This window comes from Zingiber officinale, chromosome 11B (assembly GCF_018446385.1).
Source record: "Zingiber officinale cultivar Zhangliang chromosome 11B, Zo_v1.1, whole genome shotgun sequence".
Classification (NCBI taxonomy): domain Eukaryota; kingdom Viridiplantae; phylum Streptophyta; class Magnoliopsida; order Zingiberales; family Zingiberaceae; genus Zingiber; species Zingiber officinale.
The window spans coordinates 50,868,142-50,895,047 of NC_056007.1; the positions used below are offsets into that span (position 1 = coordinate 50,868,142).

The 26,906-nt window shown below is 38.3% G+C and overlaps 1 protein-coding gene across 1 annotated transcript in view; it reads right to left on the minus strand.

Annotated features, from left to right (window-relative positions):
- Window positions 1-4,436: 4,436 nt before the first annotated feature.
- Window positions 4,437-26,906, minus strand: part of LOC122033659 (putative threonine aspartase) — a 31,741-nt gene continuing 9,271 nt past the window's right edge. Inside the window, exons 7-11 of the mRNA XM_042592750.1 lie at window positions 25,373-25,473; window positions 24,147-24,310; window positions 5,297-5,417; window positions 5,121-5,225; window positions 4,437-4,737 (exon numbers count right to left, since the gene is read on the minus strand). Of these exons, the coding sequence (XP_042448684.1) occupies window positions 4,654-4,737; window positions 5,121-5,225; window positions 5,297-5,417; window positions 24,147-24,310; window positions 25,373-25,473 (575 nt within the window). The 3' untranslated portion in view covers window positions 4,437-4,653. The remainder of the gene's footprint in view (window positions 4,738-5,120; window positions 5,226-5,296; window positions 5,418-24,146; window positions 24,311-25,372; window positions 25,474-26,906) is intronic.

Consider the following 26,906-nt stretch of genomic DNA (forward strand, 5'->3'; position numbering starts at 1 on the left):
AAGTCCATTCGACGATATAAGTTCAAGTGTGTAGTCTTGGTAGCGTAAATTCATTCGGCGGTGTAAGCCCAAGTGTGTAGCCTTGGCAACATAAGTCCATTCGAAGGTGTAAGTCTAAGTGTGTATCCTTGGCAACGTAAGTCTATTATTTTTAGCATATTGTTTTGCTATTACGTTTTCCCTAACTTAAACGTATTGCTAAACATCAAAAAAAAAAAGAGATTGTTGGAACAATCCAATGGTTCATGCGACCATGTGTTTTGGTACTTGGGCAAAGGGTTTAAGTTAGATTCACCCTTGTATTTGATATGTGTATGTGAGTGTGCAGGTTTGCAGGATACACATATGACTCAGCTTGATGGCTTCGGGTCTGGTGAAGGATGGAGCATCCGAGGGACCGTGGACAAGGCAGCAAGGACAAGGGCCAAGGGAAGCGACTTCGAGGCATACGCGAAGGATGACATTGGAGACAAGTCGCGGGCTTGGATGCATCCGAGGGACGAGAGCCGAAGGAAGTAGACTTGAAGGCAAGAGGTCAAGGCTGCAACAAAGAAGAATCAATTGAGTCGTAAGGGTGAGGGTTCGACTGCTGAGAGAATATACTCGGGGTACTAGTCAACTAATGAAAATAACAGTCGACTAGTACAATCGACTGGGAGCGAACAGAATGCTTCTGTTCGCTCGGTTAGTGTGGAGCAGTTGATTGGTACTTTCATCAATTGACTGGTATCGAGTCATTGGATTGTAATGGTCGAATCTCCACAGAGGACAGTCGACTAACACTTTCACCAATTGACTGGTAGATGGGGTTTTCCAACCCGTGACCTATATAACCAAGACTTTGGAGCTTAGTTAAATTTGACGAAATAAAGGTGGTTAACCCCTATTAGTAGTCTATCTGTGCCCTAGCGTCTCAAGTGTTCTTGTGAGAGTTGTGGTGAGGTTTCTCCACCCAAAAGGAACTACGTGAGCTAGCCGGAGTTTGCCAGGGAGTTATCCACCGACGGATCAGGATCGTCCACCTTATGGACAACCGTGAAGTAGGAGCAAGTTATCTTCGAATCACGTAAATGGACGTATTAGCGTTTTGCTTGTCTTTAACTTTCTTGTTTATATTTCTTTGTATTTTCGCTATGCAAGCTAACCATTGTAGGAAACTATCGATTTGGGGGTATCAACTATTTAATCCCCCTTCTAGCCGACCACACTAGATCCCCTACACATTTGTCAAGCCAAAGGGCATGACCAGGAACTCGTAAGAACCATAACGAGCCACACATGTTGTTTTGGCCTCATCTCATTATGCAATTCTAACTTGCCAATAACCTGATCTCAAATCAAGTTTTGTAAACCATGACGCCTTGCTTAATCTATCTAGCAGATCTTGCACCAATGGAACAGGGTACTTGTTCTTCACTGTTACTTATTCAAGGCCTTGTAATCCATGCACATCCTCAAGCTGCCATCTTTTTTCTTTTGGAACAGCACCGGTGTACCAAAAGGAGCCTTGGATGGTTGGACACACCCTGCCTCCAACAATTCATTCAATTGTTTACGTAATTCAGCAAGTTCTAAAGGAGGCATACGGTATGATGAACTTGTAAGAGGGATAACACCAGGGATCAACTCAATTTTGTGGTCGACATTTCTCATTGGTGGCAAGTGTTTTGGAAACTCCGAAGGTATCATGTCTTTAAACTTGGACAGAATGTCTTTAACACTATAGGCAACTCAATATTCTTGTCAAGTTTCATATTGATTAAGACAGCCAAATATGTTGTCTCGCCTTGCTTTAAGCCTTTCTCTAGTGACATTATAGATATGATGTCTGTCTTCCCCTTTTTTGGCCCTTACGATAAGGATGCACATCTGAGACAAAGCAAGGATTTGACTCCTGCATTACTCCGTCCAAGTGAAGCATGGGCATTGTCTTTGTCTTCCACAAAAAATTCATACCCATGATTATTTGAAAATCTTCAAGCGAGATCACCATCATATTTGCCTTTCCAACCCAAATGCCAATAGTTAAAGGTACATCGTAAGTCATACCTACAACTGTTGTGCCTTGGCATTCGTCGATTTGATGTAACTTGGGCATTTACTTATTGACAACCCATAATCTTTCACCAACTTGACAGACACAAAGGTATAAGTAGCCCCTATATCTACCATAGCATTCACACTTTTCTCATTCAACTCAACGAAAATGTGCAAAAGTAGAGAATGAGCCCACACCATGTCCTCCGACATATTGGTTAGCAATTCAACAGACTCATAATTAATAATTGGATTTAGTAACTGTAAAGGGTTAATAAGAGTATTAACTTCTTGTTCATAATTTTCCCCTTTATCCCCCACCAAGAGGGCATTTAACTTCTCGCGTTTCAAACAATCTTTAGTAAAATGATAGCTGTTGCACAAGAAATAACTCTGATTCTTCAAGTTATCCTTTCCCCGGGTAGCCGAATGTTTCATCGTTCCTTTCCCTTGGTTATTCCCCAGATCCTTCTTTTTACCCTCCTTACCATCCTTCTTCCATTCTCCTTTCTTATCCTTGCAGATAAAATTAGATTTGGAAGATGAAGAAGTGTTCAGATTATCTTTGCTCATATGAAGGTCCACCAAGGCATCAACAGCAACAAGTGCACTAGGCAAATTTTTCACATTTTGCCTTCAAAGTTCAACCTGTGCCCAGGGCTGCAAACCACACAAGAAGTTATACAATTTGTCCTCGAACATATTCTGAATATTCAGCATCAAAAAACTAAATTCTTTGACATAGTCTCGCACAAAACCACTCTGTTTGAGACGTTTTAGTCCATCACGCAAGCCATGAGGTGTTGCCTGAAAGGAATTGATCCTTCATTTCCTTCTTCAACCGATCCCAAGTATCAATCTTTTGTCGCCTGCATTTGCATCGTCCACCATACGAGTTCACCACCAAAGCTTTGCATCACCAATAAGATACATGCTTGCAATTGTCATTTTCTCATTTTCAGACACTTTAGCAGCCACAAAGTATTGCTCCATATCTCACAGAAAATTCTCGAGTTCCTTGGCACTCTATGTGCCTCCAACGGATTTGGGTTTAGAAACTCTTACCAACGGGTGATAAGGCCCCATTTCTACACTAGAAATCATTGCTCTTCGTAGAACAACAACTTCATAGCATAGATCCTCATTGTTCTTCCGAATTTCTATCATCTCCTCCATTAAAGACTCTTGAATTTGCTCCATATTGGCCTCCAAGTTGAGAATCTTTGCAACCAGTTTGCAAACATCTTCTCCATTCGGAACCGCACCAAGCAATGCTTCAAGAGAAGAAAGTCGTTCTCTAATTTCGTAGTTGCCACCAACCATACTTTTGCGCTATGATACCAGTTGTCACAGGGATAATTTATGCCTTAGGAATTTCCTATGTGACGACCAAACACCACACTTAATTCAACCTACCAATGCACCACCGAAGTGCTAGAGAATGCACAAGACAAAGGCACTAGACAAACACCAGCAAAAACACACCAACATACAGGAAAAAGCTCCCAACTTTTTGTATTAACACCAAAGGATTACAAATGGACTCTCTTGACAGATTACTCATACATTCCTCTCATGTCCCTTTGTCATTGCCCATCCATGCATATTTATAATTCATAGGCAGAAGTTAGTTTGGCGATTACAAACGGTTGCATGGTAGTTGATGTTAGTTTGACGATTACAAATGGTTGCATGGTAGTTTCATCAACTACCATGTCATATGGCTCAAACTATCATCCACATCATTTACTGCCTTGGCACCATGTCAAAGACCAGCATGCACCCTTATACTTGGCCCATGGTTCTGCTTCATAAGCTTGGGCCAAATAGTCACCTTGCTACATCATCATTCATGCTGCATTGCATGCACCTGTTACATGACATGACTTATGTTTTCTACAAGCCATGTTTGACCAAATGCTTAGATTCCGCACGTCTAACCTTTGCATCTATTCACCATCATCAAATTGACCTTCCATTTAACTTGTGCTTGGACAGCCCCCGCGCGCTGCCACAAATATACCCATTGCTTGGCATGTCTTACGCACATGCTCAATATGTTGAATCCAAGAAGTAACGAGCCAATCCGTACACCCAACCTTACCATCAAATTAAGGGGCTAACACCTCTCGGTACGAAACATACTGCAAACCCCTCCATAATTTCTACACAAGTAACAAAAAGAATGACAAGGTAACCACCATGAAAGATTTACCTTTTGCAGAAGTAGCTTTGGTCCATATATGATTTACTTTTGGATTCACAGTTGGCTAAACTAACTGACTTGATACGATTGTGAAAATGCTGAACATCTCTGCTGCATTCATCACCAGCGAAGCCTGATATTACTCATCATTGAAATTATCTTTATATGAAAGAGAATGAATAACAAGACACGGTAACAAATAATCCGAGAGAACAAAAAATGCATTCATTATCATTAAGTCGAACAGAAGAGCACCATTGTCCATGCCGTGATGGTAACACGTTGGTTCTGAATATAAAAACAATAAACCCACGAATTTCCTAATCTTTGAAGAATTCTTTTTAAATGCTGATTGCATTGAAATTCAGTCAAATGACAATACAATATACCAATACTCTTACATATCGGGATTAAAAGGCATCGAAATTAATTCGTGTTGCGAAATGGTTGACTTTGCTGTTGGCAGAAGGGCTTGCAGCTCTCAGTATGGAAACCTACAATAAAACGCAGCATTATCAAACAAAAAATAGAAGGTAAAGCCTCAAAGCTATGGAGCTCTGAGTACTCAAAATTGTGTTGTTCTTGCTGACAGACCAATCACCATCGGCATTTTTTAAAAATAAGAAACAGCTCAAAATCAGGTTCAAACACATTTTTCTATTGATTTGGGTTAACCAGTTGCTGTTTGGTCTAGTTTTGGAAACACTGATTAGCGAGAATAATTTAGAACTCCGGATATGTAAATATTCAAATCGGCAATATCTTGAGAAGATAACATGTTCATTATGCAATGGACTTTACGTCTAACTAGTTCATTGAACCACTTAAGCTTCTAAGCATTGTCTAGCAAACTAGTTGTTTTTTAGAATGTTCATACCTTTGGATGATCCATTGAGCTTCCGAAATAGCCGACCCCAAAGGAGGACGACGAATAGGCAGCCACAAGCTCAATTGCTTCCAACAAAGATACATTTTCTTGAGTCTGTAGAAGAAAAAAACAAAAGTGTAAAATAGACCCAGAGATCTCCATATGAAAGTGTATGAGATAATTACCTTCACAGTATCTGCCTGGACTAGTAGCAAACCAGAGCCTGTATCATAATACTTTTCACAGCTATTCTGGGTAACAGCACGAAGGATTTTTAAGCAAGCAGAGGCAGGACCTGACTGTGATCTAAAATCGATGAAAGTTACAAAGCTAAAGGTGGCATTCAAAAGTGCAAAAACAATTTAAATGAATGGAAGCACATTTCAGCCATGCTGGGAAAAAAAGAATAGGATTTATAGTACAAAAGAATGGGATCTAGGAGGGTGACAGTCAATTTTAGCAGCAATGACTCTTCATCATCACCTGGCCTAGGTTATTGAGAACACTTAATAGAAAATTTCTAAATCAATACCCTCTGCTCCATCCTCTAGTCAAGGCACAAGTCCAACCAAGGCAAATTAGAAGGTGAGGGCATGAGGTTTATTTCAAAGTACCATTACACTCAATACTTATAACTGTTAGGCTTTCAGTGCAAGAAAGTACTCACTTAACCTGAAGTTTCTAACTTTAGGTGAAGAAACTTCCAACGGATAAACATTTAAAACCAGAAAAAATATTTGAATGAGAATTTCTTTAATATCCTTTCCTGATTCTTTAACCAGACTCCACATTTGCAGTGAAGTGACGCCGGTACTCCTATGTCAAAATGAAAAAATTATCTACACTAAATCATTATAGGCACGCAGTTGGCAACTTATTTTAGATAGACATAGGTCACCATATAATTAGGTGAATACAATAGGAACTTGGATTAAACCCAATTAGTCAAATTTTAGTATCCTGTTGAATCCAGAGTGTCAATCCATGCACGATGTAACCAACAAAGCTTTGATATGAATTATATGATAGTGCATGAGATCTGAAGACTGAAAATTAAAAAATGAAATGATGTTGATATTCTCATCTACTAAAGCACTTTGATTTGAGGAAGAGTATTCATCACTCGATTAAGTTTTTCATTCTGATGACCAAAATGCAGACATTTTAAAATTCTCAATCTCTGTGGAACTATATAGATGGTAGAACAACTTGTTGGCAGATTGTTGGTGCAATCATCCGCGGATCAAGGTTGACCAGTTCGCCTAAACTTGAGTGGAGCCAAACTTGAGTTTCGATGCTGTGGACAATATGTTTGGTCAATATGTGAGAAAGGTCAAGTAGGTTAAGAAGGACCGGTACTTGACTTGATTAGTAAAGTCTTAACCTGAGGTTAGGCAAAGGAAAGTCTTAAGTGCGTCAAGTAGGATCACACGTTGGCAAGGGCAAGACCAACGGGATGGTTGACAAAAGAAGAAAAACTAAGTGGGTCAATATTGACCGGACACGTGATGTGAAAAGTCCCGGTGAGTGAAGTCGGACAGTGAGGAAAGTCCTGATAAGTGAAGTCAGGCAGTTGGAATAGCTCGTCGCGTGCTTCGTGGTTGGCATTGCTTGTTTCTTCAAAGATGTGCAGTGGAAATACAAGAAACAAAAACATACAACGCTAACACTTGGGATTTTACTTGGTATCCACCTCACAAGAGGTGACTAGTCCAAGGATCCACCCACACACACACACCACTAATAAACATTCCTTTTCGGTAACTACCGAAGGCGGAGAAGCCCTACAAGTTCACACTACAAGAAGAAAGAGAAAGGATACACAAATACAAGCAAAAGCTTACAATGAGTATAGAAACCCTAACCCTAGCTTTCTTCTTCAGCTGTAGATCCGCCTCTTGACTTGGAAAACCTCCAAGAACCTTCAAGAACTGGCGATCTGATCTTTGTTGGAGAAGCTGTGGAAGCGCTGAAGTGATTTAAGATGAATCGGTGAAGTTCTGCCGAAGAAGACGCACGCCAACGGCCTTTATCTGCGCCAACGGTCGAATCCCAATCGATTGGATTGCTCCCAATCGATCGGGGAGGCTTTGGATCGATCCACGGATCGATCCAGAGCGCCTCTGATCTCTTGAAATTCGCCTGGATCGATCGGCTGATCGATCCAGGGCTTATCGCGACATACAGCACCTTCCCAATCGATCCACTGATCGATTGGGACCTCTGGATCCAGAGGCATTCTGTGCGCTCGCGACTTCCTCCCAATCGATCCACTGATCGATTGGGACGAAGGCTTCTTGCAGGGACACCCCAATCGATCGATCGATCGATTGGGCTCCAGCCAATCGATCGGCTGATCGATTCGGCTTCTGGTTTTTGCCCAAAATTAAGTCCCAAGCCTCCCAAACAAACATCCGGTCAACCTTGACATGTTGGTTCATCATGCCTAGCATCCGGTCACCCTTGACCTACTAGGACTTCCTCACCAAGTGTCCGGTCACTCCCTTTGACTCACTTGGACTTTTCTTCATCTTGCCAAGTATCCGGTCACTACCTTGATCTACTTGGACTTTCACCAGATGTCTGGTCAACATTGACCCATCTAGATCTCTCCGTGCCAAGTATCCAGTCAATCCTTTGACCAACTTGGACTTTCACCAGATGTCTGGTCAACCTTGACCCATCTGGATTTCCCCGTGCCTGACTTCACTCACTAGGACTTCCAATCTTCCTAGCTTCACTTACTAGGACTTCTCTTCTGTCTGGCTTCACTCACCAGGTCTTTCACCTAACTTCACTCACTAGGATTTTGACCTGGCTTCACTCACCAGGACTTTCACCTAGCTTCACTCACTAGGATTTTCACCTGGCTTCACTCACCAGGATTTTCTTCTGCCTGGCTTCACTCACCAGGACTTTCAATCTTCCTAGCTTCACTCACTAGGACTTCTCTTCTGCCTGGCTTCACTCACCAGGTCTTTCACCTAGCTTCACTCACTAGGATTTTCACATGGCTTCACTCACCAAGACTTTCACCTAGCTTTACTCACTAGGATTTTCACCTGGCTTCACTCACCAGGATTTTCTTCTGCCTGTCTTCACTCACCAGGACTTTCACCTAGCTTCACTTACTAGGATTTTCCTCACTGCCTAGCTTCACCCACTAGGTCTTTCCTTCTGCCTAACATCCCAGTTAGGACTTCCCAGTCAAGTATCTAGTCATCCTTGGCCTACTTGACTCTTCTTCAATCAATCTTGTATTGTCAAATATCGAAACCCAAACCAAGACTCAAGCTTGGTCAACCAGGTGACCTGAGGGATGTTGCACCAACAGGCATGAGTAGAAAAGTTCAAGTGGGTCAAACGATTGACCGGACACTTAGTGGAGAAGTTCCAATACATCACGGTTGATTGGAGGTTGGGCAAAGGAAGCCTATACAAAATTGAGTGAGTTAGGGTTAGAACAATCGATTGGGTAATCGATTAGCACAAGTGTCAATGGATCGATTGGGAGTGCTATCGGAAAGAAGGGCGGTGAATCGATCGAGTAATCGATTTAGCCATGGGAGATTATCACAAGCAAACAGAAGAGTTCCCAATAGATAAATCGATCAAGGAGAGAATCGTAACAACAGGAGCTTCTTGATCGATTGGATGATTGATCAAGAAGAGTTTTTCGCGAAGCACAGTAGCTTCCTTGTGAGAGGACAAAGGCGATCTTAATCGATTAGGTGATAGATCATAATCGATTAGGTGATCGATTGGGAGAAAGCAACAAAGATCCATTGCGAGGTTTGGATGACTAGATGCGCTCGAATTTGATGTGGCAATCGATTGGGGGTAAGGTCAATCGATTGGAAATCCTAGATCGCAAGATATAAAGGCATTTGTGAAGATTCAAACAGCAATTTTTCTCTCTACATTCTCTGCCGATTCTTGGAAGATTCAAGGAAAAGCAACACTGCATTTCGGAGTCTACAAGAAGAAATTCTAAGCAACAAGAAAGCACAAAAAGAAAGATTCAAGTAACGTTGTGTATTCATTGTATTTGCTTTCATTTCTTGTTTGTATTTGTGTGTTCTTGTGAGAACAAGTGGACAAAGCTTCTCCGCCTTTGGATTGTTTCCGAAAAGAGTGATTTTATAGTGGATGAGATAGTGAGGAGAGTGGACCGTTGGATTAGTCATCTCAAGGAGGTGGGTACCAAGTAAAATCAAGGGGATTAGCATTGTAGAGTTTTCACTTCAATTATCCGCTGCAAATCATCGTTAAGAAGCGAGTGGAGCTAATCACCCCCCCTAGCTCGCACCGGTCCTAATAAGTGGTATCAGAGCGAGGCCGCTCTTCACCGGACTCATCGTCAGAAAGGGCAACGAGCTAGAGGAATAAGAAGTTGAAGCCCTAATTTCAACAAGTCCAAGATTATCATTAAGGGAGCTTAACTTCAAGATGGATTTCCAAGATGGACTCGGATATGATACTAGAGCGCCTCCACCATTCATATCGACAAGCTTTGATCTTTAGAAATCAAGGATCGAAATTTTTTTGATGGTAGAGATAAAGCAATGGTTTGATCTAGTGGAAGGTTTTCAAGCTCCAACAAATAACAAAGGAAAGATTCTCAAAAATAAAAAATGGAGCAAGGAACAAATCCAAAGATGCGAGACCAATGACAAAGTGATCAAATTATTAGTCAATTTATTGTCAAGCAACATTTTGTGCCAAATTGAAGATTATGAAGATGCCAAGGAGCTAGATCCATCCTCAATTGAGAGCAACAACAAAAGCAAAGAGAGAAACTCTTTGTTTCATGTGCATGAGGATTTGGAGGTTGAGAGATGCTCAACAAGGATGAAGAAAATGAAGAGGCATCCATCTAAAAAATTGAGGGGTAGTGTAGATCATCAATGTCGGATCAAGATGTAAAATACCGAAAAAGAGCGAATAACTATAAGGGAATTTTTCAGAATTTTTAGAAATTTTCTGAAAATTTTTCGGAGCCCGTATGCTTAGGTTACAGGGATAAATATTGGGTCATGAGAAAGCATGTTTAGGGTACCCTATTTGAACGAGGAAAAGTTTATTTATTTTATTTCTTTTCATTTTCTTTTGTTTCTCCCCTAAACGTCGATTCTTCTCTTCTCACGCCGAAGACCTTTCTTCTCCCGTGGCGTCGTTTCTTCTTCTCTTCCCCAACCGACGCGCCAGCGCCGACGCCGCCGCCACTCGCGACGCCTCCTCTTCTCCCGTGCATACAAAATCGTCGGCTAAGAGAAACCCGAGCCTATCTCCTCTGCCTTTGCCGATCTTCCTTCTCTCTCGATCCTCCCTGCGCCGACGCGGTGCCCTAGACCTCGAGCCACCGTCGGCCGAGACTTCCCTCTGCCCTAGCGCCGGCAGCCCGGCCCACTCCCACCTCTGGCCACCACAAGAGCAAGCCAAGCAGTGTCGAGCCCTTCTTCTCGCGTCTCTGCTCGACACTGCCGAAGTCGTCATCGCCGGTGCCCTATCCGCCGCCGTCGAACAGAGCAGCGCCGACCCCAGATCTCTCCGACGTGCCATAGATTTGGGCCCACAGCCGCCCAATTGTCGAAGTGTGATCCACTGTAGAGCTCTCCACGGTTTGCCGCGGTGCCCTAGCACAGTCGTTGATTCTGCTTTTTCCTCTCTGGTCGTGGTGATCTTGGAGGTAAGGCATCGAGTTCTATTGATTGTTGAGATATTGTGTGATCAATTCCTCTTTTCCTTGATCATCCGAGATGTTTTCCTAATCTAACTAGAGGGGAAGAATTCCAGGAGGTGAGGTTTTGTGCACTGTGGGGTATTCGGTTGGTGGACAGCAGCTTGATCAGGGCAGAGAGGTAGATTCCAGCAGCGTCTCCTTTCCGACAGCAACCTTTTCGGTTGTGAATTGAGGTAAGGGTAGGTATTTGATATGTTTTGTAATTAGACGATCATGTGTAGATTGATTAGGTTTATGGGTTGAATTAAGTATGAGTTGGATTACGTAATTAGTTGTTTATTTGTAAATGGAATTAGATTTGGATTATTAATCTAATGGTTGATTGGGAATTAGATAACTAACTAGGGGTGTAATCGAGCCGAGCCGAGCCGAACTCTTGAATGTTTGAGCTTGATTTGTTTATAATTGAGCCGAGCTCGAGCTTTATTTAATGAATATATTCATGGCTCACGAGCTTATTCGAGCTTTTATCGAGCCTAAACGAGCTTAATAAATATAAATTATAAATTTAAATATTCATTAAAAATTAAATTATATATTTAGAGAAAATTATAATATTCTTATTAAAATTTATAATTTTATTCTAATAAATAAATTTAATATATTTGTCCATATTTTTCATAAGTAGAGTGTAAAATATATAAATTTAATATCAAAACTAGTATTTTTTTAATTTAAAAGTTGATTCATGAGCTTAACGAACGTGTTCACGAGCTAACGAGCCGAATATTGCGAAGCTTGAGCTTGGTTTGTTTATCTTAACGAGCCTTATTAAACGAGCTCAAACGAACTTTTATCGAATCGAGCTTCGAATAGCTCACGAGCGGCTTGGTTCATTTGCATCCCTATAACTAACCCTAATTGATCATCAAATTTTATTTAGGTAGGATGATGATGGTGATGTGATTAGGGTTTTACCCTAAATTAATCGTAGAGATTTTATTTAGCTATTCATTGAATTTTAGCTAAATAAAAATGTATATATTGGTGACGCAGGACTCTGATTCGAGACGAGCATCTTGACGTCAGATTTGACTGGATTGGACCTTCTATTTGAGGCGGGTACTTTGACTTATCTTTTAAAATATTATCGTTTGATATGCATAGTAATATTTAACGAGTAGTAATATTTATGTTCATTTCTGCATTGGTATGTCATTATCTATGCTGAGCATGCTGTATTTATTACCTGCTTTGCATTCATGTTCCTTTGATTATTTATGTCCTTAAGGTAATGACATACCATGCCTGATTATGTTCAGAACATTAATTTATTTTACCTGACCTGTGTACCTAGGATATTCTATTTGATCCATATACCTTTTTGGTACACATTATGTAGAGGTGGATAGGATCAGGATATTTCCATGCTTAGTGTCATGCATCATCTCGCATGATTGCATGTTGTGCGATAGTTGCCCCCATTATTGTTGAGCACATCGCCAGTTACATGGATCTGCACACACAACCACTCATGAGTTAGTAATTTTTATCAGACAGGGTGTGTTGCAGCAAGTTGCTCTGTCAAGGGCTCCGCTGGTCTACTCATGGGTAGTGTGACGCAGCGTGGTAGCAAGACAGGGATCCGTCTTCTAGACTGGCTCAGGGAGATGAGAGCATTGAGCTCCCCCACTTATGATTTGGCGTAAGGAGGATAGGTGTACTCCGACAGCATCCCGTCCACTCGGTCACTCAGGAGCAGTGATGGCAGAGTGCATGACCAGGACATGTTGCATCATATGCACTGACTGCATTTATTGCTTGTGTTTGTTGCACTTTATATGCTGCATATTTGGTGGATGCATATGTTTGACATGCATACAGGATTTATGATACTCTGGGTCTGATGACCTTGTTATCCCTATACCCAGGTCCTGGTTAGTACAGATACTCCTGCTCCTTACAATTTTGTATTTTTCATATGATATATCCAGGAGGTTGTACGCATATTTATTATTAGTTGTTATTTCTTACTATACATGTTAGTAGTTACCCGCTGAGGAGTTGACTCACCTCGTTGATATTACCATTTTCGGGTTGAGGCTGTCGGGAGGATTTCCAGTCGCTAGTCCCCCCCCCCTTCCAGATTGAGAGGATTTCCGTTTTGGATCTTTTCTTTGGTTTTCTTATTATGTTATCGTCTATGTTTTCAGACTTACATCTTTTTGACACTTTGGATCTTATATGGTTCTTTATTATCGATGGGTTTTCATTTGGATGTATGCCGAAGATTTGAGTTTTATGGGTGTAGTTGAATAAGATATTTGAGATGATTTCGTTATCGTTGCTTAGGTTTAGTTTTTACTATTAAACTGCGTGGGTGCTTGCTTATTTTATATATGTATAGTTCCGGCCGTGTTGGTCGTGTATGGTTATGTTGTAGAAAAGTTTCAGATTGTCACCCATACAGGGGAGATGTTGCCGAAATTTCTTCTGGCAAGGACTCCCCCGGGGGCGTGACACAAGAAGAAGTCACCACAACCATATCGAATGAAAATTGTGCCACTTCTATATGTCCAGAAAGATCAAATGGAGGATCTTATGCCACCTCTATATGTGAAGGAATAAAAATTTGAAGTTATAAAAATAAAAATTATATCATTTCCTTTGAGTGTAGAGAAAATGGGCACTACAAAAGCAAGTGCCCAAAGTTGACCAAGAAGAAGGGGCAAGTGGCACCCAAGGGCAAGAAGAAGCCAAAGGAGATTGACCCCATGGTACGCAAAAGCAAGGAGCACATTGTGTGTTTTTCTTACAATTAAAAGGGGCATTACCGGAACCAATGTCCAAGAGGAAGAGATCCGACCAAGAAGAGAGGAGGAAGCTCAAGTCGAAGGGGAGCTTCGAAGAATAACACTAAGGTACCATTAGTTAATGATATTTCTTTGGGTCATGATAAAGAGCATGTCAAAAATAATTTATATCATTTTAAAGCTTTTTATCATGAAAATAGAAAGCATAATAGATTAAAGAAAAAAATATGTAGCATATCATGCTAGAACTACTTTACCTAAGGATAGGAAGGTAGAAAATAATTTAGGCATGAAATCTAAGAAAAATAGATATATACCTAAAAAGAAAAATTTTCAAAAGATAAATGAAAAATCTAAGTTTGAGGATCTATGGAAGGAAAATCAAGTCTTAAGGTCAAGACTTTAAAAATTAAAGAAAACCCTTAGAAAATGATAAATGAAGAAAAAAAGTCCAAGAACAAAAACCTGGGTCAAAAAAGGCAAGAACCATCTAATGATAGGAGAGGTTTGGGATACAAATCTAAAGCCAAGAAAGATGTGCCTTCATACCATAGAGTTCCATATTATTATGGAATTAACCCTAGGTCTAGGAATCAAGTAAAAGTTACAAGGAAAGCAATCCCTAAAGTTAACTTTGAGGAAACTAGTGTAACTAAGACTTCAAAGAAGCCTAGGAAAGTCATTAGGAAGGTTTCTAAGGAAATTATCCCTAGTGAGTATCTAGCACACCCAAAAAGCACCAATAGATTTTGGGTTCCTAAGAGTGTGTTCTCTATACCTTAGATGAGTTTAGAGTGTGTCAACTCTAATTAGAAGGGTAGTTAACTTAACCATGGTGAAGTTGACATTTTAGGACATTTTCAAGGTGTTGGGAAAGTTTGAAAATGAAAACTTGATTATTATTCATGAAAAGTAAATGTGTCAATTAAAATATTTGAAGAATTGAGTTTTAATTAAATTGACATAACTAGGATAGAAGGCAAAATGTGCTAAGTTGAGCTTATGGCACATTTAACAAAAAAGGAGGCTTTTAAGTCAAATTAGGTTTAACTTAGCAAAAATAGATTGAGTACAAAAATTGGATGAAAATCTAGGTATTCTTATTCATGCTAAATTATCATGCTTTGTGTGCCCTATCACATGCCATGTCATCATGGCATAACACTCAACATTCATATTTCATTATCAAAAATATCATGATATTTTTCATACATCTCAAACATGCATCATATTATCCTTGATATATTTTTAGAGTTTATTTTGAAAAATATACATGTGATATATGTCATAATCATTCTCATGCACTATTTTAACTCCTTGTAATTAAGGATAATGGCATTGGACAACAAATGACATCCTAGGTGGATGATCAATTTTGAAATGCCTAGATAGATGTGCAGATCCCTTAGTTTAAGACAAAACCGATATCTACATCTCACAACGATCATAAGTGACTTGTATGTGTTTTGAAACATATTAGATGTAAGTGAGATGTTAGGAGGATGAACAAAACTCAAGGTGTTAATTTAGTGCATCTTTTTAAGTTTAAGTTCCATCTTAACAATAGATTATGAGAAGTTCAATCATTGGGAAAGTTAGTATACAAGTCATGTGCTTTTAGCCCAAGTAACATGGTTGGAAATTATGTTTTGAAAAACATTTCAAAATCACTTTGGAAAATCTTGATGAAGTCTATATTTTGATAGGAGTCATCATTTGATTAGCTGGACATAAAGTATAACGAAGCATTAAAGTTTTTCAATAGTTTCATAAATAATATCTACGTAAAATTTTGTGATTTTTGAAAAATCGTAGAATTATTTAAAATTTTCTGGATTTCAGTCAAAAATCAAAATTAGAAAAATTCAGTAATGTCAATCCTGAATCGATTACAGGCCATTTTCCAGGAACACGGAGACTCGCGGAATCGATCAAGTGATCGATTAGCCCAGACCTTAATCGATCAAGTAATTGATTAAGGTTATTTCCGCGAGTATAGTGGTTCACGAAATCGATCAGCCAATCAATTAAAAGACTCTAATTGATTGAACCCATCTTCAAGCGATTAAGAGACACCTAAATTGATTGGTAGCTGAAACCAATCGATTAGGAAGTCTGATTTTGACTAAAATGGTTTTATTTCAGTCCATTAAGTCTCGTTAAGTTGTGTTAACCATCTCTAACCCTAAGAAATGCATTTATAAGTGTTCAAGGATAGATTTCTTGATGATAACAAGAAAGGAATGGTTAAAGAAGACTAACTTCGAGTTTAGAAGGAGGTTTAGTTTCAAAGTTAAATTTTAAATCTCAAAACTTTAAATTTTGAGTTTCCTAAAGGTTTAGGAATTCTAAGTCATTATTAGTGTAATGATAGAAGTTTGGGACATGTTTTGAGGGGGAGTTTCTTCTTAAAATATATGATTTAAATTTTTTTCTAGACAAGGAAACAATGGAAGGTTGAGAACCTTCATTGTTATGAGTGCTCAAGGATAAGCATTAGAAACAAATGGGAGATTAAAAATCTTCATTGCAGATGTATGGGTGCTCCAAGGTGAGCATGTGATATATGCTCAAGGGTGAGCATAAGATACAATGAAAGTATAGGACTTTCATTGCGTTCCTTTGACAAAATTGACTCGGAAAGAGTATTTTATGTGTGTCAAAGGAGGAGAAAATGTGGGTTTAAGTTAGAAATCCACATTCGTGCTTCAAGCATGGGATGAAGTTGGAGTTGGGGTAATATGGGTTAGTTTAACTTAAACATATTGTCAAACATCAAAAAGGGAAAGATTGTTGGGAGATTATTGGTGTAATCGTCCCCGGGTCAAGGTTAACCAGTTTGACTAAACTCGAGTGAAGTCGAGCTTGAGTTTTGATATTTGGACAATATATTGTGGACAACATATTTGGACAATATGTGAGAAAGGTCAAGTAGGTCAAGGACTAGTACTTGACTTGATTAGTAAACTCCTAACTGGAGGTTAGACAAAGAAAAATCTAAATAGATCAAGTAAGATTGCACGTTAGCAAGGGCATGACCAACGAGATGGTTGGCAGAAGAAAAAAAACTAAGTGGGTCAATGTTAACTAGATACGTGGTGTAAAAAGTCTCGATGAGTGAAGTCGAGGAAAGTCCTGGTAAGTGACGCCAGGCAGTTGAAAAGTCCTGGTGAGTGAAGCTAGGCAATGAGGAAACCTTGGTGAGTGAAGCTAGGTGGGAAAAGTCCTGGTGAGTGAAGCCGGGCATTGAAAAATCCAGGTGGATCAAAGGTTGATCGAACACTTGGCATAAGGAGAGAAGTCCAAGTGGGTCATGGAGAACCGGACACTTGGCATGAGGAGAAAAGTCCAAGTGAGTCAAAAGATTGATCTGACACTTGTGAAAAAGTCCTAATAGCAGTGTTGTTAGAAGCGCGAGGCGCACCGAGGCGCAAAAAGCTCCTAGAGCCCGAGGCGCGAGGCGCGCCCGAGGCGCGCGCCTCTTGAACATGAGGTTGATGATTACCAGACTATTGCCACACTCATATACTATGTCAAATATGATAACTATTAATATTCCACACACATCAATATCAAATATAACAAGCAAAACAACAACATGATAAAATTAATAAAAGTTTCAAACTTTCAAGTTTCAACTTTCTAATTTAAACTAACAAAGTCCATCAAAACAAGTGTAATAAGTAAAATTAATCATCAAGCTCAAGATCATCCTCATTGTATTCTTCTTCTTCGTTATCTTCATCTTCTTCAAATTCAATTTCTTCTTCTTCTTCTTCATCTCTAAATCTTAGAGATGAGTGTCTCATAGAGGAAGATGCATTTCCCTTCTCGACTTGTTTAGGCCTAGCATTTGAACTAGAGGTCATGGTTGCAATATTTTTTCCTCTAGTACAATATTCAGGCTCTTCAGCTCCACTAGCCCTAGCAACGACATCCCATGTCAAGTCATCACCTTCAAAAACCAACTCATCTTCTTCATTATCACTTTCTCCATTCATTCTACCCATCAACCATTCATTACTATCATCAATATCTATCAAAGAGATGGGGTCAATCTTATCACGTGCATCATACCGAAGCTTTAAGGCACGATTGTATTTCACAAATACCAAATCATTTAAGCGCTGCTGAGCTAGCCTATTTCTTTTTTTGCTGTGAATCTACAAAATGTCAAAAATCACAATAAGTATAATAAAATATCAAAGAATATTTTCTACTTATAAAAGTAGCATACTAATAGTATCAAACATTTATATTTATTACATACCTGCTCAAATACACTCCAATTGCGCTCACAACCAGAAGCACTACAAGTGAGGCTAAGCACTTTAATAGCAAACTTTTGCAATTCTGGGGTATTTGCTCCATAGCATTCCCACCATTCTGCTGGAGATAATGCTCTTCTATGTCTAATTGCTACATTCCTCCCAAATAGCCCTTCTGCCTTTCGATATATAGAGAGTTGGGTAGTGATTTTATCTTGCTCGGCAGCGCTTGAAACCAATCTCTCCATAGTTTCAAACAAACCATTCACCACTTCTCCACAGATATTTGAATCTGTGTATGAATAAAAATATTCTGGATTCAAATAATGTCCTGCAGCATGCAGAGGCCGATGAAGTTGGCATTCCCATCTCTTATCAATGATCTCAAACACTTCTTTGTATTTCTCTTCTTTCTCCTTAAAGGCCTTCATAATTGTTTCTTTTGCCCTATCCATAGCCTCATAAATATAGCCCATTGCAGGTTTTCTTTCGCCATCAACCAGTCTCAGAACACGGACTAAAGGGTCATATATCTTTAAAATATGCACAATACTGCTCCAAAATCTAAGTGTCATGATGATTTTAGCTACCTTCTTCCCCACCGCTTTTTTGCCCATTTACTCTCTGTCCAATCCTTTGAAATGAACATTTTTCTTAAATTTTGCTTCTGTAGATGCATCCTTTCAAGAGTGAGAAAATCAGTAGCAAATCTTGTGACACCCGCCCGACAAAGCTCTTTTTGTCTTGTGAATTGCCTCAACATATTTACCATGCCAGGGCGAACATAAATGTAAGCATTCACACTCATTGCCTTCTTCAATGTTGCTTTAAAATCAGGCAATTTCCCAATATCTTCTAAGATCAAGTCAACGCAGTGAGCAAGACAAGGAGTCCAATACAAGTGTGGCCTTTTTGCTTCTAATAATTTTCCTTAGAAGTTAGAAAAGTAGATAAATTTAACATATATAAGAAAAAGCATATTGATAAGAAAGAATTAAATAGATTCTTACCAGCAAGCACATTGTTACTTGCACTATCTGTAACAACTTGAACAACATTTACTTCTCCTACACGCTCCACAAATCGATCAAGCAACTGAAATATTTTCTCTCCAGTCTTTGCATAATCAGAAGCATCAACCGATTCGATGAAAACTGAACCTTTAGGAGAATTCACTAAAAAATTAATCAATGTTCTCTGCCTTTTGTCTGTCCACCCATCTGCCATCAAACTACAACCATACTTGGCTCATTCTGTTTCACACGACTTAATGTAATCATTTGTCACACTATCAACAACCTTTTTTAGAAAAGGAACCCGCACCTCATGATAACTAGGTCCTTTTAGACCTATACCATATTGGCCAACCAAGTCCAACATTCTTTTGAAGCTTGAATAATTAACGGCATTAAATGGAATTGCCGCATCATACATCCACTCAGTTATGGCCATACAAGCTTTTTCCCTCAATTCTTTCTTGTATGCCTCATTTATCGTAGATTGTCTTTCTTTACCCTTTCTACTTTCAACAATTTTTTGTACATTAGGAGCAAAATACGTATCCATTGGACCTATTTGTCTGGGCCTTTTTTTGCATATTCACTGATCTAGAACTTGTACTTGTACTTATAGGCGGCACACCTTTAGCTCCAATATTATCCATATCAATATCATCACCAAGAGGGTCTACATCCTCAAAGTCCAATGTCGCAAGTTGAGAAAGATTACTTTTCTCTGCCTTTTTCTCCATAAAATTTTTAATTTCTTCACGTACATGAGGTGGACATTTTTTGCAAGTCGTAGTATTTCGAAACCCCCCAACAAGATGTTGTTTTGCACGATAAATACCCCCTTTTGTAACTTTTTGACAAAAGTTACAAATTAAATCATTTTTATTATCCGGATTAACTCTTTGAAAATAATTCCATCCCGGATCTTTTGATATATATGTTGGAGTATCACTACTACCTTCCATGATAATTGAACAAGAAAATAATCTGAAAAATTAAAAATAAAATAAAATTAATATGGTACCAGCAATAGAAAAGTACTGTACACTGTACAGTACCAGCAATAGTAAAAAACAAAAAGCAAAAGAAGACAAACAAAAATAAAAAAACAGTAAAAAAATGAAATATCGGACAACAGACAGCAGCACCAATACGAACAGCATCACAGCAACAAAATTAAAAAACTGGACAGCAGTAGGAACTAGAAAGTAAAAATGCAACCTGCAAAAATTAAAAAACAGCAGCACCAAAACGAACAGCAGCACAGCAACAAAATTTAAAAACCGGACAGCAGTAAGCAAACACACAACCTGCAAAAATTAAAAAACAGAAAACCAAAATCAAACAAAACCAGACAGTAGCACAGCAGAACACGAACTGGACAGAATCACAACAAAGCAGAACACGAACTGGACAGCAGCTCAGCAAAGCAGAACACGAAACTGGACAGCAGCAACACAGCAAAGCAGAACACGAACTGTACAGCAGCAACACAAAGAAAAGAAGAGAAAGAACTGCAAAAGAAAAAAAGATATAGAAACGAAGAAGAAAAAGAAACGAAGAGAAGAAGCGAAGAGAAGAAAAGAAGAAGAAGAAGATGATGACAGACGAAAAAGAAGAAGAAGAGACGAAGAAGACGAAGTGAAGAACAGAAAAAACAGGAAAAAAGAAGGAAAACATACTTGGATTTCTTCCTCAGCGATGGCGCGACAGCGATGGACTTGGGTTTCTTCCTCAGCGATGGCGCGACGGCGACGGATGAAAAAGGGTTCAAGTTTCTTCCTCCCTTCCTGCGTTCTCTTCCACCTTCCTACGTTTTCTTCTCCTATTTCCCGTGCCCTAATTCCAAATAACGTTGATTTGGAATGTTTTTTTGGTTTAAAATCCATATCTGTTCACGATCGATCACGGTGCCTTGATCGCGCCTTGATTGCGCCTTCGTTGACGTGCAAAGGCGCACGAGGCGCGCCTGGCGAACAGCGCCCGCCTCGCGTGGGAAGAGGCGTTCTTCCCAGCGCCTTGTGCGCCTAGCGCCTCGGGCGCGCCTCAGGCGTGCCTTTAACAACCCAGCCTAATAAGTCGCGATTGATCGGAGGTTGGGCAAGGCAACCCTAGACTAAATCGAGTGAGTTAGGGTTAGAAGAATCGATTGGGTAATCGATTAGCACAAGTGTTGGATTGATTGGGAGTGTCATCGCGAAGAGGGGCGGTGAATCGATCGAGTATCGATTTAGCCAGATCAATTGGGAGATTGTCGCGAGCAAACAAAAGGGTTCCCAATTGATTAGGTGATCGATTGGGCTGCGCCAATCGATCAGCTCGATTGGGAGGAGAAAATCGCGACGAACAAGAGCTTCTTAATTGATTGGCAAGAGCAATTTTTCACAAAGCATAGCTTCCTTGTGAGAGCACATGAGCGATCTGGATCGATTGGGTGATCGATCCAAAAGCGTGTAATCGATCAAGTGATCGATTGGGAGAAAGGAAAAAATAGCTGTTGCGAGGTTTGGACTACTGGATGCGCTCAGATCTGACATGACAATCGATTGGGGATAAGGCTAATCGATTGGGAACCCTAGATCACGAGGTATAAAGGCATTTGTGAAGATTCATACGGCATTGTTTCTCTCTATTTCTTGGAAGATTCAAGACGAAGTGCTGCTGCATTTTCGAGTCTACAAGAGGCAATTCTAAGCAACAAGAAAGTGTAAAAAGAAAGATTCAAGTAACGTTGTGTATTCATTGTATTTGGTTTCATTTCTTGTTGTATTTGTGTGTTCTTGTGAGAACAAGTGCACAAGGTTTCTCCGCATCCAAATTGATTCCGAAAGGAGTTATTTCATAGTGGATGAGATAGTGAGGAGAGTGAACTCTTGGATTAGTCACCTCAAGGCGGTGGAGACCAAGTAAAATCAAAGGTGTTAGCATTATCGAATCTTCACTTCGATTATCTGTTGCAAATCATCGTTAAGAAGCGAGTGAAGCTCATCACCCCCTCCCCCCCCCCTCTAGATTGCACCGGTCCTAACACAACTCATAATCTGGCATCAAAGAATTATCGACTGAAGAAAAGTAGACAGCCCCAGTAAAAGTTGGCAGATGCTTTAGTGCAGATGCTTTAGTGCACAAATTGTCTAATATAAAATAGAACCAAATTGAAATTGGGGAGTATATCTGAGTGTTTAGCAAGGCAAGTGCTTATAGCTTCACAGTAATAGTATAATTAAAGTAAAAGGATATTCAAGATATATTTGGATTTCTATGTTTCACTTGGAAGTTTGGTTGAGCTACCAACATATAGGAACAAAATGGACAACTTAGTAAAACTGACCACCAACTCAAAATGTTTAAATTCAAATTAATAAGTATTCAAACATCTAAGAGCTATAACCCCTTCATTAACTCATAATATTCCATAAGTGATTCAGCTGAGATTTACACTCTCACCAACCTAAAACTAGGCATCACTATTCCCATCAAGGTCCATAGTTACCTGAAAGGTGATTGTTGATCTCTCTCTATAGGTAGGAGATGAATTCATCAACAGAAGCCTTTCCGTTCCTTTTCCTTTATAATACAGATCAAAAATAAATTGATCACATTGAACTCGTTTTAATTAGGTATTGGACCAACAAAGTTTAAGTTTGATTCAACCCTAAAGTTGAACTGAATCAATAATCCACTAATGTAATCAAGGTTTAAAATTTTGATCCGTGCCAAATTTTCGGTCTCATACCAAAATGATACGATTTCGATATCGTATCGTGGCGTGCCGATACGATTTCGGTATTGTTTTATTTATATATAGTAATTATAAGATAAATGTGTTTATGGTGTATATAAAAATAAGTTGTATATTAATTTTGTATAAGTTCACAATTATTGAAGAACTTAATATTGTTAGAAAAAATAATTAAAAATAATTTTATTTAAATAAAATTGATATATCAATAACTCAAATTAAAATGGATCTATCTAAATAATAAGTATATAAATTAATACAATATATTACTTTATATATAATAATAATTATATAAATTAATTAATTATTTAATTAATTATTTAATTAATTATTAATTAAATAATATATACTTTAAATAGTAAAAAATATCAGAATATAAATATAATTTATTAGAATTTTTAAAAAAATTTACATTATAAAAAATAAATATTAGAATATAAATAAGACTTATTGTATTTTTAAACATTTTTAAATGAAATTTAAAACATTAAAAAAATTCAGAATATTAATTAATAAAATTTATTTTAATTTTAAATATATTTTTTATATATTTTATTAGGATAATTTAATTAGGATCTATAAAAACTGGTTCGAAATATCACACATCCTTAAAAATTATTTAAATTAATTTAAAAAAATAATAATTATCGGGAAAAGAAACCGTGATTGCCCCGCGGACGGTGGGGGGAGGCGGTGTCTAGCGGTACCGGACGCTTTCGGCAACACAGGAGGCGTCCCACGACGCCTTCAGTGCTAAAGGCGTCACGGGACACCTCCGGAAGTGTCCCAACGCTTCCGATGCCGTCGGAGGCGTCCCGCGACTCCTCAAGCGCCGTCGGAGGCTTCCACGACTCCTCCGGTGCGGTCGAAACGATGACGCCTCCTGTGCCGGTTTCAGCCGCCCGACGAAACGGTAAAAATCATCTGTGTCGTGCGATACGGAACGACATTTCATTCCTAATAGAATCTAATTAATACAAATCTAAATATATAACATAGTAAGTTATTATATAAAAATGCTAGTTTCATATAAAATTCATTTTTTGTAGCTAAATTATTGAAGTATGTGAAGATCAAAGAGGTGCAGCCAATCTAAAATTAGGTTGGGATGGTCGAACCTCTAACTAGATGGATTGTAATCATACAAGTTGTCAAAATAGGTACCAAAACTTGTGTCAATTTATAGTTGGAAAATCTCACTTTTCCTAAATATATACTAATTTGATAGGTAATAACTAGTTTAAAATCATTGAACCCAATAATAGTTGACTACTCATCCGAGTCATATAAACTTCCCTCAGCTCACAACTTTGCTTGTGGGGCAAAATTGAAATAATCTCTTATCATTAAAAAATTTCTTGACAAAGAAAAAACAAGGTGATAATTTATGATACAATCTAGAAAATGGGTATGAAACACGCCAGTAAACAAAATACTCACAATGTAATTATACTGATTGGTGTTGCCTAAAATAATCTTGAAATGGAATAAGAAAAAGCATGAGAGTCATCGAACATACAATGATGATGAGACACAACATTCGCGCGCTGCAAATCCTTTAATCAAACACTCTCCAACACCAGTTGCACAGCAACCAACCACACAAGTACCACCAAAAGGATCCCTCATTGCAGCCCAGCATCCTGAACCATACATTGCAGCTAATCCAACACGCCCATCTACCTAAAAGCCATATTAAATGCTTCAAAATTTACAGAATCAAATGCTAGCAATATAGTTGATAAAGAGGGACTATAATCAAGCATCATAATTCCTACAACCTAAAACATAGCAGAGGATCAAATGAAGTTGAATTTTGAAATACACAAGCCTAGCAGATAGACAACAATATAGTCATTGTCATGTTGAGGCCATCATCCTTCTAGAATACCTCTATCAGAATCCATAATGCCATAATCATGTCCTTCAACATTAGCTAAGAAAACGAATATCAACTTTGAAATTGAGATGACAATAAGTCCTATCATCACAAACTACTGCTTCATTTCATATCTAAAATCATGACACTAACTTAAGTGTGGTTTATGTCTACTAATTTGCATCATTGAGTAGTCTAGAACTAGAAGTAAGCAACTTCAACTTGCAATGCAAACGAAAATGGTTGTCCGGTTCATAACTTCCTATTACAAAGAGGTCAAATCAAGGAGGAACCATATGAAGTTGATTTTCAAAAGAGTATGGAAATTGTTTGAGCCCCAAAAAATGGATACTAAGAAGACAATCTTTAAGAAAAAGAAACATTAAGAGGGGTATCACCTAATACTCTTCTTCTCACAGTGAACATTGCACCAAAATAATTTTCCAACAATGTACTTGAGAGATTCTAAGTTCTTCCAAAATTATGGAAGCTAAGTCCATATAAATTGCATCTAAATTTAGATCTCACCCATTTTTTTGTCCTAATTTGCAAACCAGGATTTTTTTTTTATCATAATCCACTTAAAAAAGTTATTGTCTTTTAAATTAAAACTCTTTGTCGATAATATATCTTCACTTGAACAATATTTTTAAAAAAAAAATCATTGTCGAAATGATTCATCAGGAGAAATGATAAGTTACCAATTGCATTTAGCAATTTTGATTCTCTCCTTCAATGAAATCCTTTGAATCATTTGTATCAATCATTAGACAATCAAAAGAACTAGGGTTTGTTCAAGAAAGATATCCTATTGGAACTGACCACTAGAGTCAAAACATAAGCATGGAACAAACAACAGTCATTACCTTCAATGCAATGCCACCACTTGATGCTCCTGATGCTATATTTCCATTGGTGTCAATGCAGACAGCCCCTACTGTATCCGCAATAAAATCTTCCTTTTCATCTGTTTTCATGAGTGGATATCCGTCCAGTTTAATTTATTGCCCAGCTACTGAAAAATGGTCTTCAACCAGCATTCAGAATGCAAAAATGGATGAAGGAAAGTTATATACCTTAACTCGTAAACAAGATTATGGTACATACATATTAGGCCTCCATGGAGTTTGAATACTATCATGGTTGAAAAAATCACTAGCAATTTAAGTCTGCTATTACATTACTATGAAAGTGAAATTTTTATTAGGTATGAAAATCAGATAAATATTACACACAAGCAAATGTTTTTTTGATGAAGTTATATAAATGCATTTCTTATCATAACTGATTAGTCATCAATTACAACTTTGGAACTTATCTAACATCTTAAGCTTTTGGTATTAATGATTATCCTATCAAAATTTTGTGAGATACCAAAGAAATGCAGTATGGGCCTGTTTTTAACAAATCATTATGGACCTGTTCATGCAAACACCATGCCTATTTGGCTTACACTCTCTTTACTCCACCCAAGATGTATTCATTCAGTTAAGAGATTATGTTACAAAATTTTAGGAATTAGGAATTTTCCCAGTCGATTGTGTTTTCATGATACGTGGTTATCGAGCCAGATCTAATGCATACCAGATACAAGCAAAGATCATCTCTGTTGATAAATCTTATCAGTACAGATACCATCTTTTGTGTTTCTGCAAAGACCATATGGACTCTATTACAATCCAATACATGAATAGATTCTTGTTCGACTGTGACATGTGAGAGTGGATGCTGCATAATTCCTCTAGAACATGCAAATGCATGGCAAGCCCATGCAAGGTTTTGGTTGTCAGATTCCACAAAAGAATACAAATGGAACCTAACACCATATCTGTCCCAGTCATATTACTAATCTGACTAGCAGTCACTACTTCAAAAAAATATAATATCAGTAAATACCCCAATTATTCTAACTCCTATAATTATACCTTACATACACAATTGAATTTCATTTCTTTTATAGGTGCAATAATAGTACAATAAAGTAGTTACTACACTTCTTAGTAACACATTATTAGAAGGAAACTTAAAGTAAGTTCATGCACTATTATTTATCAGAAGATCATTCAATAAATATCATTCGATCATCAATTATTCCACAACATGCACGATGGAGAAAAGAATAGTAAGATATATTGTTTATTTTTGGAAGGACCTCAGAAGGTGATTGATAAAATCACACCCTCAAGGTTGGATTTATTTGATGCACAGACCCCGTAGTTATGCTTGGAAATTTTTTAGTAATACCAATATTAACACCTGGATATAAGGAAGCATTAGTTTGAAGTTAATTGTGCACGGGATGCAAATGTAGCAACACTTAGGATTTCATTACAAGAAGGCAGTAGTGTATTACCACAGTGGGTTTCTCAGTAGGTGGAGCAAATTAGGAACTTTCTGTGG